Below are 17,312 nucleotides of genomic sequence, written 5' to 3' on the forward strand. Positions count from 1 at the left end.
TTTAATAGCTTTATAACTTCAGCACCAAACTTCTACATCTGAAAATGGATTGTAATTTCAATGTCAAAAATTGTGAAATTAGTCTTATACCATTTAGTAATAGAGTCCTTATCTTAACCATATTTGTGTCTGTAGAACCTACCATAGCACTTAGCATAGAGTATATCCTTATAAGTATATCGAACTGAAGAAAGACATAGTATGCCCAGGATGTAGAAGACACTTGACAAAAAAAGGATTGAATCCTTTTATTTTTATTAATCAGTTTTCTGAACATTTTTATTAGAAGTAAGTATGTCTTTAGTGGTCATAACATCCAGCAATTGTTTTTTATTATTTGGTGCAACTAAAATTATTTTTCATATTATTGATATACTTCAGTGGAAGCTGAGTTCATTTGTTGGGCTTAATTTGTAAATGCTATTTATCCCTTGTTACTGTGTCAGAATTCTAGAGTATAGTGAGCATAATTTTTATTATTTTGCCAGAATTCTAAATCATTATGTTCTTAAGTACATCACTTAAATTCTATGTATTCATTGTAATAAGACCCTCTACTTCCATTAATTTAAAACATTTGACTTAATGCTCTCTTCAAAGTGTGTGGGTACAGAACTCTGAAAAGCTCCCGTGTGATGAAACAATTGGTGTTGGTGACCCACCCATTTAAATAAAAATCTAAGAATTAAAACTTGAGAATCGTGTTTATAGAATACAGTGTAAATTATATAAATCTTGACAATATAACGTTTCTTACAAAATGGTAACTTTTACATAAATCAGATGTGAATTAGTGTAAGAATTCTAAAGCCCACATCTTTAATAGTAGTGGGTTAGTCCACAATTCTCATCTCTTAATATTCAGATAATTGTTTCTTTACCTTGAGTGATCTTTTAGAAATTAAAATTGCTATAAAATTGAATAAGTTTTCTTCCAAAGAGCAACAGTTTCTTTACTTTGCTTTCTTTTTCTTCTGTTGAATTAATGTGTGTGTGTGTGTGTGTGTGTGTGTGTGTGTGTGTGTGTGTAGTATTGGGGATTGTACTCAGGGTTATTCTACTTCTGAGCTATACACCCAGCCCTATTTTTTATACTTTATTTTGAAACAGGGTCTCACTAAGTTGTGGAGGGCCTCACTAAGTAGCAGAGGTTGGCTGCGAACCTGTGATACTTCTCTCTCAACCTCCCAAGTACATGTGCTACCATACCTGGCTTTTGATTAAAAGCATGTCTGCTATTATCTTATTCTGAAAATTGTTTCTGTACAAACTATATGTATGCATTAGATATATGGAATAATCTATATCTAGTTAATAATGAGAATTACTTCTGAGTGGTGGGGGATGGACATTGTTTAATGGAGGGTAGATTTGATTATTACATTATTTATAGAGGAGGAGAGTTTTACTAAACAACCTAAAAGTTACTTAGTTATCATTATTTCCATTAACTTAAAATCAACAAATGACTGAGGCTTTGTTTCTAGTTAGGATTGTTTTAGTAAGGTTATCTCTTATACCTCTATACAAGGTAGAGTGATACTTTTGTAGAAAGAATGCATAAATCTGAACTCTTGCTTTGTCATTCCTTAGGTGATCTTAAATTTTGTGAGTCTATTTTATCATAATAAACTGGGCATTTTAAAGCCAGGTGTGGTGGCTTGTAATCCCAGCATTTGGGAGTCTGAGACAGGATGATCTGGGTTCCTGGCTAGTTTCAGGTCCTTAGTGAGGCCCTTTGCAACTCAGTGAGTCTCTGTTTCAAAAAAAATATATATATATATATGGCTGGGGGCATAGCTTGGAGGTAGAATGATCCTGGGCTCCATCCTAGGTACCACAAAAAAATAAAAATAAAAAAATAAAGCCAAGTGTGATGCTGCATGCTTATAATCCCAGCATTCAGGAGGCTAACACAGGAAGATTGTGGTTTGAGGACAGCTTCAGCTACTTAGTGAGGTCCTTTGCAACTCAGACCCTGTTTCAAAATAAAGAATAAAAAATAGGGCTGGGGGTGTAGCTTGAAAGTAGAATGCCACTGGGTTCCATTCCTAGTACCACAAGGGGCAAAAATGGGTATTTTATTTACTTCACAATAAAAGACCTCACCCATTGCCTAAATCCACAGTCAGCTCAAAAAAGAACAGCTATCATTAATTCTATGAAAGTACAGATCATATTTTTATATGTGCATGCCTTTCTTATTAATGTCCTTTTAAAAATTATCAGTATATTTACATTTCTGTTTGTCTTTAAATGACTTACAGTGCTCTCTGTAATGACATTTCTTCAGGTTTGAACTTCTTGTGCTGAAAGCTGTGTACCACAATGAGGCTTGTAATTCTCGATAACTATGACTTGGCTAGTGAATGGGCAGCCAAATACATCTGTAATCGCATCGTTCAGTTCAAACCTGGACAGGACAGATATTTCACACTGGGCTTACCAACAGGTAGTAAACTACATTTTCTTTTTTATATATGCAGGTTATCTAAGGTTGTGGAATTGTCAGTTTTCTCTTAGTAAAATGTTTTTCTTATTCATTTCTCATTATAATATTTATTGAACATATTAGTATATAAAGTCATAAATTTAGAAATTATATATATAATCTATTATCTACATGTTTTTACTAGTTCTTGCATTAAGATTCTGTTTCACCCAATACTCTAAAAATGCATAGGAAATTTCCTAACTTAAATGATGGTTATAAGTTTTTTTTTTTTTTTTTAGTGATACCTTTTTCTAAAAGTCTTTGTTTTTAGGGGCACTGTTTTCACTGTTAATATTTCTTCATGTTTTACCTTTCTCATTAATCATCAGATGTATCAAAGTATATACTACTGCCTCCATTTCACCTCACCTGCCTTACACACTCTCATCTTATTAGCCTTTTATTATTTATTTCCTGTCTATTATAGAAGTACTGAAAGGGGAACTTTTTTGGACTTCTATTTATTTACTACAGGATAAATATATGCTTTAATTACATATTTTGTTGGATTTAGTTTTCTGTTTGGAATTGTCTTCAAAAATGACCAGGTAATGCCATTTGATCTTAAGGCACTTTATGTGACATTGTGAGCTTTAGAAAAGGGTATTAGATGTAAAATTAGAATTGCTTCTTGGTTATTGCAAGGCATTTATTCTTTATACCTGTGCCTTGGTTTTCTTACCTATAAAGATAATGATAATAATAATTTAAAATGCTGTTTTCAGGCTCAAGTAAGATAGTTTATAGAGCCAGGTGTGGTGGCACATCCTTGTAATCCCAGTATTTGGGAGGCTGAGAAAGGATGATTGTGGTTTGCAGCCTTAACTACTTAGGCCCTTTGCAAATCAGTGAGACCTTGTTTAAAAATAAAGAATTAAAAGAAAAATAGGGTTGGAGGTATAATTCAGAGGTAGAATGCCCCTGGCTTCCATCCCCAGTATCACACACACACATCCACAAAAGATAGTTTATATGCAGGTCCCCTGTGTACTGTAAATACTGTATGAATTCAATGTTCTCATCAGTGTTTTATTTAGGAACAGACTATTTCTGTTCCTCCCCCTAAGCATTCCAACTACGTAAAAGTTATGCATAACTTTTTTCTGCTTGGGTGACTTACATGAATGAGGTTCTTCAGGTTGACTTTGTTTGTTGTTTTTGCCTTTTCTCTTTTGGTCTGGAGCATTAAATCTTGATGAGAATAGTAAAGAGGGATTTTTATGAATTAGGCACATCCATATTATATATCCACAACAATACCCTCAGTTCTGTGATGTGGACTGTGGTGGCTGAACATGTCTTTTGCATCCATTTTCATACTATTATTGACCTGGGTTACACTCAGCCTCTCTGTGTCAACTGCAGTGCCTTCATTGTGATGCAGAAATAAATAGTAATTTGAGTGTGGGGACAGATAGGCTTCAGAATCCTAAATGCTAGCAGTGGCAAACATGTTTTTATTTACTTAGATCTGCAATTTTAGCTTTCTTTTTGGTATTATAACTGCTTAGTAATATGCTAATGAAGTATCTCTGGAAAACCTTTATTGACATTTTCTGCTTTTCTTCTTCATTGACAATATTGTTTCCTTCTCTCTGAATCTTGAGTATGTGTATTTATGATTATAGGCAACATGCTGTATCATAATTATTCTCCCATCAAGCACTATTTTTGGAGAATAGCTGTTCAGTATATATTTATTAAAGTGATCTCAGTGAGCTTGAGATTTAAAGGCTTGTGTGCAGTGTGCTTGACCTTTCTTCCAGGCATATTCCTATCATTCCTGTACACTGAGTTGAACTAAGTAAATTGGACTGCTTGCAGTTCAAAGAATAGACCTGAGATTGCTGGCTTCTTTGCTTTGTTTTCACTCATATCTTGTTACATAGTGAAATGTATGTGTTTTGAAACTAGGCAAATCTAGACTTAAATCTTTGACTTTACTACCATTTGATATTTTGCAAATTCTTTAATCTTTTTGGCACATGGTACATATACAAATGTCATCTTTGGAATTTTTTCCCAGCCATTTATCAGTTTCCAATTCCAGCCCTTATTCAAGGCTCAACTGAAATGCCATCTTCTTTGATCCTTCCCAACAAACAAGATTGTAGTCATTTTTGACTGACTGCAGTATTTCGGATTTCCTTCTTTCTTTCTTTTTTTTTTTTTTTTTTTTTTTTTTTTTGTGTGTGTGTGTGTGTGTGGTACTGGGGATGGAACCCAGGGGTATTCTACCTCAGAGATACACCCCAGCCATATTTTTTGTTCTTTATTTTCAAGCAGGGACTCACTGAGTTGCAGAGGACCTCACTAAGTAGTAACTGAGGCTGTCCACGAACCGCAATCCTCCTGTCTCAGTTTCCCAAATGCTGGGATTATAAGCGTGCGCCACCACGCCTGGCACTCCAAATCTTTTAGATTATGTTTTTCTTTGTGTCAAGGTTATTTTTATTATCACAATATTATATATGAGTTCCTATTAGGCAGAAAAAGTCCTGATAACCTTTGTTATATCTGACTCATAGTAAACATTTGATAAATGATACTTATGCTAGTGAATGACTATTATAAATATGAAGTTAAATTTAAGCAGTTCACTCTGTACTATAAATTTCATTTTTTCTTTATTTACATTCATCAAAAAGTAGAAAATTGTTTGTTGTCATCACTGTTGTGACAGCTTGTCACTTTTTTATTCATATATCTTCAAATTGAGGGGTGCTTCTAGAAAGAAAGAAAAAATATATATCATTTAGATAGTTTTCATGTTAGTGGGCTATAGTTCTCTAAGGAAAGATTTAAGGGCATAATTTTTATATAGCCACTTGTATCATTCTGACATCTCATATTAGTCAGTTTTTTAACTGTTTCTGAATTTCCTTTTTATTATTTATTTTTTTATTTTTTATTGGTGCATTATATTCATACATCATATTGGAGTAAGAAACTTGTGTGTACATACATGTCACATCACTAATTTAACCCCTACCCAATTCCCACCCCATTCCCTCCCCATCCATCCTTCCCTTGCTTGACTTAGTGGATGACTTCGATATGTTTAAGTACATTGTGTGTTTTAGAGATTTTCCTCTTCCCACCTCCTTTCTCCTCCTTTAGGTTGCCTTGTTTGCTCCTCTATAGGATTTCCTTTTTCATCTAGAGTTCCTCCTATGACCCATTTCTCCCTAACTCTCATATATTAGGGAAAGCATCTGATTTCTTATTTTTTGTGACTGACTAATCTCACTTAGCATAATGTCCTCCAGTTCCATCCATTTCCCTGAAAATGATGTAATTAAGTTTTCTTTAATGGCTGAGTAAAATCCCACAGTTTTGTAATCCATTCATCTGTTGATGGACATCTTGGCTGGTTCCATAGTTTGGCTATGGTGAATTGTGCAGCTATGAACATAGATACACATGCATTAGTTTAGTAGTTTGGTTTTCTTTCTTTTGGGTAGATACCCAGAAATGGTATTGCTTGATCAAATGGTAGATTTGTTCCCATTCTTCTGAGGATTCTTCATACTGGTTTCCAGAGTGGTTGCACTAATTTGCAATCGCACCAACAATGTCTAGAGTTCCCACTTCACATCCTTGCCAGCATTTGTTGTTGTTTGTGTTTTGAAGGATGGCCATTCTAATTGGAGTTGGGTGAAGTCTCAGAGTAGTTTTGATTTTCATCTCTCTGATTGCCAGTGATGTTGAGCATTTTTTCATGCATTTATTGGCCATTTGAATTTCTTCTTTTGTGAAGTGTTTATTTAGTTCGTTTTCCCATTTTGTTATTGGATGCTTTGTTTTCTTAGTGTTAGGTTTCTTGAGTTCTCTGTATATTCTAGATATTAGTCCTCTATCGGTGGTGTAGGTGGCAAAAATCTTCTCCCATTCTGTTGGCTCTCGATTGAGGTTGTTGATAGTTTCCTTTGCTGAACAGAAGCTCTGCAGTTTCATGTAATCCCACATATTGATTCGCCTTTTAATTTGTTGTGCCTTTGGGGTCTTGTTGAGAAAGTGTTTATCTGTGCCTGTGTGTTGCAGTGTTGGACCTATGCCCTCTTCAAGGAGCTTCAAGGTCTCTGGTTTGATTTGCAAGTCTTTGATCCATCTTGAATTGACTTTTGTACAGGGTGAAAAAGTGGGATTAATTTCCAATTTTCTGCATATGGTTAACCAGTTTTGCCAACACCATTTATTGAACAGGCTATCTTTTCTCCAATGTATGTTTTTGGCCCCTTTGTCAAAAATCAATTGGCTGAAAGGGTGTGGACTTGTTTCTGGGTCTTCTATTCTGTTCCATTGGTCTATGTATCTTTTTTTTTTTTGCCAGTACCATGCTGTTTTTATTACAATGGCTTTGTAGTATAGTTTAGAACTACCTTGGCTATTCTGGGCTTTTTGTTATTCCAGATAAATTTAAGGACTGATTTTTCTATGTCTGTGAGGAATGATCTTGGTAGTTTAATGGGCATTGCATTAAATCTGGAGATCACTTTTGGAAGGATGGCCATTTTAATGATATTTATTCTGCCAATCTATGAACATGGATCCTTGCATCTTCTAAGATCTTCTATTTCTTTTTTCAGTGTTTTATAATTTTCTTTGTAGAGATCTTTTACCTCCTTGGTCAAGTTTATTCCTAAGTATTTTATTTTTTTGTGGGAGATCCTGAGTGGAAGTGTTTTCTGAATTTCTTTTTCAGTGGATTTATGGTTGGTGTACAGCAAATCGTCTCATTTTTTAAGATTGATTTTGTATCCAGATACTTTGCTGAATTTGTTGATCAGTTCTATAAGTCTTTTGGTTGAGTTTGTTGGGTTTTCTAAATATAGTATCATGTCATCTGAAAATAGTGAAAGTTTGAGTTCTTCTTTTCCTATTTGTACTCCTCTGATTTCCTTTTCTTGCCTTATTGCTCTGGCTAGGGTCTCTAGTACTATATTGAAGAAAAGTGGAGATGATGGGCATCCTTGTCTCGTTCCTGTTTTTAGGGGGAATTTTTGAAGTTTTTCCCCATTTAATATGATATTGGCAGTGGGCTTATTGTAGATTGCCTTAATAATGTTGAGATATGTTCCTTCAGTTCTCTGCAGTGTTTTGATCATAAATGGATGTTGAATTTTAACAAATGCTTTTTCAGTGTCTATTGAAATGATCATGTGATTTTTGTCCTTGGTTCTGCTTATATGGTGAATTACATGGATTGATTTTCGTATGTTGAACCAGCCTTGCATCCCTGGGATGAACCCTACCTGGTCATGGTGTATGATTTTCTTGATGTGGTTTTGAATGTGTGTTGCTAGTATTTTGTTTAATAGTTTTGCATCCAAGTTCATCAGAGATATAGGCCTGTAGTTTTCCTTCCTTGAACTGTCTTTATTCGGTTTGGGTATTAGTGTGATGTTGGCTTCATAGAATGTATTTGGGAGAGTCCCGTTTTTTTCTATTTCACGAAATAGTTTGAGGAGTATTGGGGGGTTAGCTCTTCTATAAAGGTTTAATATCATTCACTTGGGAAACCATCGGATCCTGGGCTTTTCTTTGATGGTAAGCTCTTTATTGCTGTTTCATCTCTTTGATTGTTATTTGTTGGTTTAAGAGTTCTATATCTTCTTGACTCAGTTTAGGAAGGTTGTATTTATCTAGGAAGTTGTCGATTTCCTCCAGATTTTCCATTTTGTTGGAGTATAGTTTTTCAAAGTAGTTTCTGATAATCTTCTGGATTTCTACACTGTCATAAGTAATTTCTCCTTTTTCATCCCTTATCTTCATAATTTGGGTTGATTATCTCTCTTTTTTTTTTTTGTTAGGTTGGCTAGTGGTTTATCAATCATGTTAATTTTTTCAAGAAACCAGCTTTTGGTTTTGTTGATTTTCTGTATTTTTTTTATTCTCTATTTCATTAATTTCTGCTCTCATTTTAATAATTTCCTGTCTTCTACTGGCTCTGGGGTTCAGTTGTTCCTGCTTTTCAAGCGCTTTGAGGTATGTTGTTAGGTTATTTATTTGAAGATTTTCTGTTTTACTTATGTGAACACTCAGTGCTATAAATTTTCCTTTAATACTGCCTTCAAAATGTCCCAGAGGTTTTGATATGTTGTATCTATTTTCATTTGTTTCTAGAAATTTCTTGATTTCACCTCTTACATCTTCTATGACCCATTCTTCATTCAGAAGTGTGGTGTTTAGTCTCCAGACTTTTATGTTGTTTCTCTGGGTCTTATTATAGTTGATTTCTAGTTTCATTCCATTATGGACTGAAATGACACAGGGAAGTATGTAACATTTTTTAAATTTGCTAGTGCTCATTTTGTGTCCCAGGATGTGATATATTTTGGAGAAGGTTCCGTGGAATATGTTACTCCAAGCCCTTCTGGCTTTTATGACTTGTTTTGGGAAGTCTGGAGTGATTCTAATTGGTTTGCCTCTGAATATCAATTGGCCTTTTGTTTTTGTTGCCTTTAAGATTCTCTGCTTGGCTTCCACATTGGTCATTTTGACAATTATGTGGCGTGGGGAACCTCTTCTCTGATCCTGTGTAAAGGAGTTCTATAAGTTTCCTGGACCTGTGTATCAACCTCTTGCTCTATGTTTTGAAAATTTTCTGCTATTACTTCTTTGAAGATATTATTGATCCCTTTGGTTTCACCTTTTTTTCCCTCCTCTATTCTGATTATTCTTAGGTTAGCTTTCTTAAAATGGGCCCTATTTCTTCAGTGTCAGATTCCTGCTGCCGGATTTTTTTTTTTTCTCAATTAGAGACTGTGCCCTCAATTTTGGAGTGATCTCTTCTAGGAGCGAGATTCTATTCTCCATGTGGTCTAATTGGTTGTTTATATTTTGAATTGAGGCCTTTACTTCAATGTTTGCATCTTTATCTCTTTTTGACTCTCTGAATTCTTTTCGAAAGTCCTGTATTATTTCGACAGTTATATTCCTGATTTGATCTTCTGGAGATCTCTGAATTTCTGTGTTATCAGGTTCTGATGTTGTGGGGTTGTGGGCATTCATTTCTCCATTGTTATTTCTCTTTCCCATGATTTCGGAAGTTTGTGCCTTCTCTGGGTTTTTTCCTGGGTCACTATGACTTCACTTAAGGTGCTCTGGATCTCGAGTCTGTGGTATCTCAGTCTCCACTACTCCTTTACTGGGTTGTATTGCAAAGTCTCAGACCCAGGGAGTCAATCGAGGTTGCTTTAGACCATGGGGATGCCAGGCTGGGCCTTCTCCCAAGGGAAGCTGCAACTATGTTGTGATATCTCTGCCACCACCACTCCCCCACTGGCTTGGACTGCAAAAATCTCCTACCCAGGAAGACTATCTGCGCAAGTCCCTGGGAGTGCAGTACTGTGATTTCTCCTCTAGGGGCCACGATTTGACTCACTGTTATTGAATGCGCTGATGGAGCTGTAGTGGACTCAGTGAACTCGCTGCTGCCGCCGCTGGCAGTATAACACTGCTGCCACGCCCTGGGCCATGAGGCTGGCGTATTTCTTCTCTGGTTTTGAGTTCCGCTCTGAGTCCCTGCAGGGTGTGCTGAGCCCGGCTCCTGGGAGCTTTAGACGCTCCTTGTGCTGAAAAAACAGTTGAATTCCACCCCGTTGTTCTGCAGCTGCTCATCTCAGCTCACTGTCCACCCCTCCTCTCTGGAGCCTGGTGGGTTGTTGAGTGAGCTGATCTGGAGGCGTCTGGTGAATTTGCCGCTGCCACAGGCAATATGGCGCTGCTGCTGCATCCTCGGCTGTGAGGCTGGCGTATCTCCTCTCTGGTTTTGAGTCCCCCTCCTCTCTGGACCCTGGTGCTGCAAGGGAAGATGGTGCTGGCGCGGCTCTGCGCCACGGCTCCGGCTGCGGCACTGCAGGCTGGTTTCTTTTCTGGTATCTGGTTGTTCTTCCAGCTCTCTTTTTCTCTGTCCCTTATATTTACAGTTTTTATTTCTCTGCTGATAGTGTTTTATGGCTATGAAAGGTGCTGCTTTTGTGGTAACAGAGATTGATTGTTAGCGGCACTCGTAAATGCCACTTTTTTCTGTCGCCATCTTCCCGGAAGTCCCTGAATTTCCTTTTTTAAATTTTGGTTAGAGACTAGTTCTAGAAAACTTCTATGTGCTACTTGAGTAGATATATTGTATGTAGGCTTCATTTTATAAACTTAAAATAAGATAAAATACTCAAATAAGTATCTGATGCCAGATTCCATTACCTAAAATTTTTTATCTTAAATAACACTTCTCTCTTTTTTTTTTTATTTACACACTTTACCTAATAGATACTGAAGGCAACATGAAAGGAGAACTGGAAGCTCCAGTTGAAAAGCTGTAGGGCTTAAAATTCCTCATTCAATCTTTGTCAGTTTCAGAGTCAAGTATGATGGTAGGGGCAATATTTAAATTTAGCTCTGGTTTTTCTTTTGATTTGGTATATGGTCAACATAACTTATTTACATATTATTTACTTATCATTTATACTAGAACTAATTTTTTTTAAATGGTGTGTTTATTTTTTCAATTCATATGTGCTATCTAGAAGATTGTAGTCTCAGAATTTGAAGTAACAATTTTAAATAATCAATTCAGGAATAATTTTCCAAAGTTAATTTTTATTGACAGATTTCCAGCCTTACTTAGCAAATGCTGGTTTATTAAATTTTCAAGATTCCTTGTAAAGAAACAGATTCAATATATATTTGTTAATCAAATATATAATTAAATTGTTTGCTTAATAAATTAGAGATGTAAATTATTAAGAAAATTTTTGTGTGTGTGTGGTACTGGGGGTGGAGCCCAGGGGCTTTTCTACTTCTAGGCTATACTCCTAGACCTTTTTTATACTTATTTGGAAACAGGGTCTCACTAATTAGCTGAGGCTGGCTTCAAACCTGTGTGATCCTCCTGTCTCAGGCTCCCAAGTGCTGGGATTACAAGCAAGCGCCACCACACCTGGCAAAGAAAATGTTTTTTAAAATAGATTTCAAGTTACATTATAAAATGGAATCTTCATCTGTTTCAGGGAGTACACCTTTAGGATGTTATAAAAAACTAATAGAATATCACAAGAATGGAGATCTTTCTTTTAAGTATGTGAAGACATTTAACATGGATGAATATGTAGGTAAGCTGTATTTTAAATATACTAAATTTTTAATTTGAAAATGTTATACTTTGAACAAAATGAATGTATATTATTTGAATTTATTTTGATTATAATATGAATATATTTCTAGAATGTACTATAGTGTTTTGTTATAATATTCAAAATTTATTTTAAAAAATCAGTATGTTTAGCCGGGTGTGGTGGCGCACGCTTGTAATCCCCGCGCTTGGGAGGCAGAGACAGGAGGATTGCGCAGGTTCGAAGCCAGCGGTGCGCGCTGGCTTAGGAGACCCTGTTTCCAAATAAAAATATAAAATACGTCTGGGAGTGTAGCCTGGAGGTTCAAGGGCTTCCAGGAACCCCAGTACCACCAAAAAAAAAAAAAATCAGTATGTTTGCGGTGATAGCACAGTATAATGGAAAGAATACAGGATGAGAAATAAAAAAAAAATCTGCATTAATTCTGGTCTCTGCCACTTACCTATCATGTATCTTTGAACCAATCTACTTATATTTCTCATTCTCTCTTCTTCTTTTTTTTCTCTAAGGCACCAGTACTACTGACTGGTCTTGTAGGGATAAATTAAGTAATATATATGTAAATATAGTGAGTAAATTTTTTTAAAATTAAAGACTGTATAATAGATGTGAAGCTTTTATAATTTTTTGAGTGTTAATGTTTTTAACTAGAAGTTCTCTGATTTGTAGAGATTCTGTGTTAAAATATAAATATAGATATACTTTTTCTTTTCAAAGACTGTATCTTTCTAGGTTATAGGCTGGGCTTGAACTTGTGATCCTTCTGCCTCAGCCTCTCAAGTAGCTGAGATTATAGGCATGCACACTGTGTCTGGTAGGAATACATTTTGAACAGTAAAATGATAGCCAAAAAACATTATGAGTCGGTATACTTTGCACACATATAAGAAGAATAGAGGAGGAACATGCCCAGTAGAGGAGGAGCATGCCCAACAGAGGAGGAGCATGCCCAATAGAGGAGGAGCATGCCCAACATTTCAGTTGAGCAGTTCATTTCCTTTGAGTGTGTTATATAAATCAGTTCCATTGGTGAACATCTTGTGCATTTGAGAAGTGTGTAGTGATTACAGCACACAAACTAGACTTACTGTGTTTGCAGTCCAGGCCCTTTGAGCTATATGACCTTGGGAAAAGTTCTATTTTTACTTGCTCTACTATAAAATGGAATGATAACAGTATTTCCATGGATTTTTTATAAACTATGTTATTACATATACATAAGGTGATAGAATTCTGGACATATATTTTTCACATTTTAATTTCTTAAATATGGTATAGAAAAATTAGATTTACTTCTATAAATAGTTACATTTTTATTTATTAACTTTATATTTAGGACTTCCAAGAAACCATCCTGAAAGCTACCATTCTTATATGTGGAATAACTTTTTTAAGCATATTGATATAGATCCTAATAATGCTCATATCCTTGATGGGAATGCTGCAGATTTACAAGCAGAATGTGATGCATTTGAGAAGAAAATAAAAGAAGCTGGAGGAATAGATCTTTTTGTTGGAGGTATGTAACCCGATTTTGTTAAAAATCATTTGTTTGCAAATATCTGAATTGGGTGTTATAAAGTTTAAAAAGTCTTACATTTCAGCAATGCAAAGGATACTTAGATTTATATATAATACCCAGGTATAAAAATAAAAATAGACTGATTTTCATTTTACTTTATTTTCATCAAAAAATAATCTTAAAATTCTAACTTAACCACAAGAATTGCATAGATACTCTAGTACAGCCTGCTTATCAAATTATATTGGAATCTAAAAGTTTTCATGAGAAACAGGTAGATTTAGCTAATTATATAATTGCTTTATTGCATTGAGAATAATCAGTTAAGAATGACATAAGACTTTTTGTTTATCAACCTTTAGTGTTAGCTAAATTGTAAATGGTCTTAATAAATTCCAGAGTGAATGAATATTTAATTGACCAAATTCCACTTGCAATTTATGTGCACATACTCATATATATATGCATATATATACTTATATATACACACATACCCACACAAATGCGTCTGTACATGTGTGTGTGTAATGTACTAAAAGTAAATGAACTTTATTTCTTTGTATTAACAACATGGCTTTCTATTATAAATACAAAGCATCTGTGACATAGTTAATTGCCATCAAGGTACTATAATAGCAGCTAAACTAAAGCCAGAGTTTTTTGCCAGATTACTTAATATTTAGCTAAAAACAATACTGTAAATTAACATTAAATATCTATGTATCTTATAATTTATTAGAAAACTCAGTTTCATGAATTAGAACTATATTGAAGTCAATTTATAATTCAAGTGGCTATGTTACAGGTAGGTAGTAAGTTATTCTTTAGGAAAATTGGGGTTTTGTAGTCAGACATAAATTTATATGTTGTTTTAGCCATCTGCTATCTGTATGTCTTTGATAAGTTTATTGAAGTTGAATATAAGCAAATCACTTGTAAAACAGTACTAATTTAACCATTCCAAAAATCTGTGAACATTAACCACACTGTGACATGTTTAAAATGCCAAAAAGCAGTGGTTGGTATATAGTTCATAATCTAAATGTTACTGCAGTCTTGTCCTTGAGAAGTTTTTTTATCCCTCTATAGCAGAGACAGTACTATTTATTTTCTTGTGTAAATAGGATGATTATATGAGCAAAAACGCAAATTATCTTGTTTTTCAAAATAGAAAGTTATCTATGTTTTAAGCAAAATTCGCTAATATTATTTTATATTGTTAGAAAGCAGCTGCACACCAGTTTTTTTTATATAGCTTATTTTTTATATAATTTTTATTTGAGCCTGCTAGTGTTAAGGTTGAGACAGTTTGAGTATACTAACCACCAATACTTTAGATTTTCTAAACTTTATACCACAATGAAGTAAATTTGCTGACCTAAACTGTTTATCTTAATTTTTTTCAAGAATAATTCTCACTTATTGTTTGGCTAAAGAAAAGCATGTCAGTTGTTGGAGGTTGTTAAAAGTGGCACATTGAAAAGTATCTTCATTTGTGGATATTTTTTCTCCTTAATTTATTGAGGTTATGTAAGAATCCAGTGACAAACTCATTATAGATTTAGTGCCAGGGGGAATATTTATTGGGAGAATATACCTGATAGGGACTCTCTTTTTTTTTTTCCTTTGCCTACTTTCCAGTAAGTATTCATAGCTTAATGTAATTTTTAAGACTACAACTCTCTTATCCAAAATTTCTGCTAGAATTTTCTTCATTTTCTATAGCTCTAAGTCATTTCTCGTGTCTTTTTAGCTGTGTTTTTGGTATTTATTTATTTATTTATTTATTTATTTATTTATTTATTTATTTTGGTGGTACTGGGGTTCCTGGAAGCCCTTCTACCTCCGGGCTACATTCCCAGGCCTATTTTTACATTTTTATATGGAAACAGGGTCTCCTAAGCCAGCCACGCGGCTTCGAAGCTGCGCTATCCTCCTGTCTCTGCCTCCCAAGCACGGGGATTACAAGCGTGCGCCACCACACCTGGCCTTGGTATGCTTTGTTACTGTGAACCACCTCAGTTCTCTCTTCACAGTACATGGAGTAGACTCTTATTACTAAAAAGAACTTGACTTCGTTTTTTAAACCAATTTGTTTTAAGTTTCCTGTATGTAACTTTCTTCTTCCCACTTTACCTATTTTAAGAGTTTCATTGTCTCCTCCATTAACATCTTCACTGTATTCTGATGATCCAGGGTCTGACATTTTATATGCACCATCTGAAAAGAAATAATTACTCTCTGCATGGAGAGAGACAGGTCAGCTTATTACATTTTCTTTTCCTATTTGAGATAACCTGTTGATTGGCTGTACACTCCTGAAAGAATTTCATTTGATTCTTTGCATTTGTTGATCTATGTAAGTTTGTTATCATTGGATTTTTCAAAATGAGGCTTGGTAGCTAGGTCTTACCACTTGCCCTTCTTTTGTTCCAGGGTTTGGTTAATAAAAACACTAAGAACTGTGCCAAATGGGATCAAAATATCTGCTTTATTAAAGGTAAAGTTGGACTAGAGATTGCAGGTGGGCTTGAAGTCAGAATAGGGTTTTCCTCCCTGAACTGACAACAGACATAGAGCAGCTCAAGAATATTAAACTGCTGTTGCTCACCCTAAGAAATTAGAGCAGGAAGGGATTTTCTTCTTTTGGTAGAAAAAGAGAATGGAGAAACTAAATACCCTTCAAAGTTTTACTTCTCTAATGGCAAAAGTATTGAGAAAAAGAGTAAAGTATGTTATTAATTCTTAACTTCATCCCAGCAATAAACTACACAAACATGAAATTTTATAAATAAATATAAATATGTTAACTTAAAAATAACTTAAGGGATTTTGCTTTTGGAAAGTAAAGGCAGTGGGAAAACTTTAACTTTTTTTTTGTTTCTGTTACATGAGTAAACTCTTTGATTTGCTAGTAACATGAACTAGAACCAGAAGAAAATTAATTGGAATGATTCTGGAGTAACTGAAAAAACTGAAGGAAGATTTGAAACAATTGAGTCTTTGAAAGAATAAGAATCAGAGAACCTCAGATATCAGAAGCAGGAACTCATGCTACCATCTAGTGCCTCGGTTTTAAATGTCTTCTTTTTGTCTGTATCCCAGGTCTAGAGTCAGATTTGGATAGCAATTCCGAATGATTCATCTTGGGAAAATACTTATCTCTAGATTGCAATCACTTTTCCTTAAAGAGACATGGGGAAATATAATTGTTTGAAACTCTGTGGTGAGGGGAATAGAACAAAGAAGTGTTTGTAGATGTTAGAAAATATTGAGCCAACCAAAGAATAACAACCATCTCTTCATTTATCCAACCACTATTTATTAAGTGCCTACTATTGGTATTTTGTTCTCATGAACTTTGCTTTCTACTCAGAGGACTATAGTAACACAGAAAAGAACTGTAATTGAAATCTAAACATGAGTTTTTGACATGTTTCAGAGATACTGGTACTTTATATAAACTTTATATAATGCTCAGTAAACAATGCATTAGCTCTTTGTTTTCCTTCGTCATAATTTTAGCTTAGCTGTACACTTCTGTATGGTCTATATCACCAGTGAAAAAAACTAATGGTGCTCTTAGTAGACATCTTAATTTTTCCTGAGCTTGTACTTTCCTGATTCTATCCTTTCCACTTTACACGTGTAAAGAGAAATATAAATATTTGGACATATGTACATTTTTTGTGCTATAATGTTCTTTTATTTTGTAGTACTGGGGATGGAATCCAAGGGCATTTGACCTCCAAGCTATACCCCCAGCCCTATTTTTTAGTCTTTTTAAAATTTATTGGTGCATTGTAGTCATATATCTTAATGGGATAAACGACTTGTGTAGATATATATGCATACATCACCTAATTAGCCCTTACCAAGTCCCCAACCCAGTCCCTCCCCATCACTCCTTGCCATGCTTGGCTTAGTGATTGACTTTGATATGTTTAAGTACATGTGTGCTTTAGAGAGTTTCCCTCTTCCCCCTTCCCATCCCCTCAGGTCGCCTTATTTGCTCTTCTGTAGGATCTCCTTCTTCATCTAGAGTTTCTCCTACTACCCGTTTCTCCCTAGCTTTCACATATTAGGGAAATCATCTGATTTCTTCTTTTTTGTGACTGACTAATCTCACTTAGCATAATGTCCTCCAGTTCCATCCATTTTC

At 34.8% G+C, this 17,312-nt stretch overlaps 1 protein-coding gene across 2 annotated transcripts in view; it reads left to right on the plus strand.

Annotated features, from left to right (window-relative positions):
• Nucleotides 1-2,328: 2,328 nt before the first annotated feature.
• The window catches only part of GNPDA2 (glucosamine-6-phosphate deaminase 2), a gene marked incomplete at both ends in the record, with an annotated part of 30,139 nt that continues 15,155 nt past the window's right edge, over nt 2,329-17,312 (plus strand). Inside the window, 3 exons of one of the 2 annotated variants that reach the window (XM_080697862.1) lie at nt 2,329-2,452; nt 11,506-11,607; nt 12,965-13,147. In XM_080697862.1, the coding sequence (XP_080553988.1) occupies nt 2,329-2,452; nt 11,506-11,607; nt 12,965-13,147 (409 nt within the window). The remainder of the gene's footprint in view (nt 2,453-11,505; nt 11,608-12,964; nt 13,148-17,312) is intronic. The other variant, XM_080697863.1, reaches the window with a different exon arrangement.

Source organism: Muscardinus avellanarius, assembly GCF_963383645.1.
Source record: "Muscardinus avellanarius genome assembly, chromosome: 6".
In the NCBI taxonomy this organism is placed as follows: domain Eukaryota; kingdom Metazoa; phylum Chordata; class Mammalia; order Rodentia; family Gliridae; genus Muscardinus; species Muscardinus avellanarius.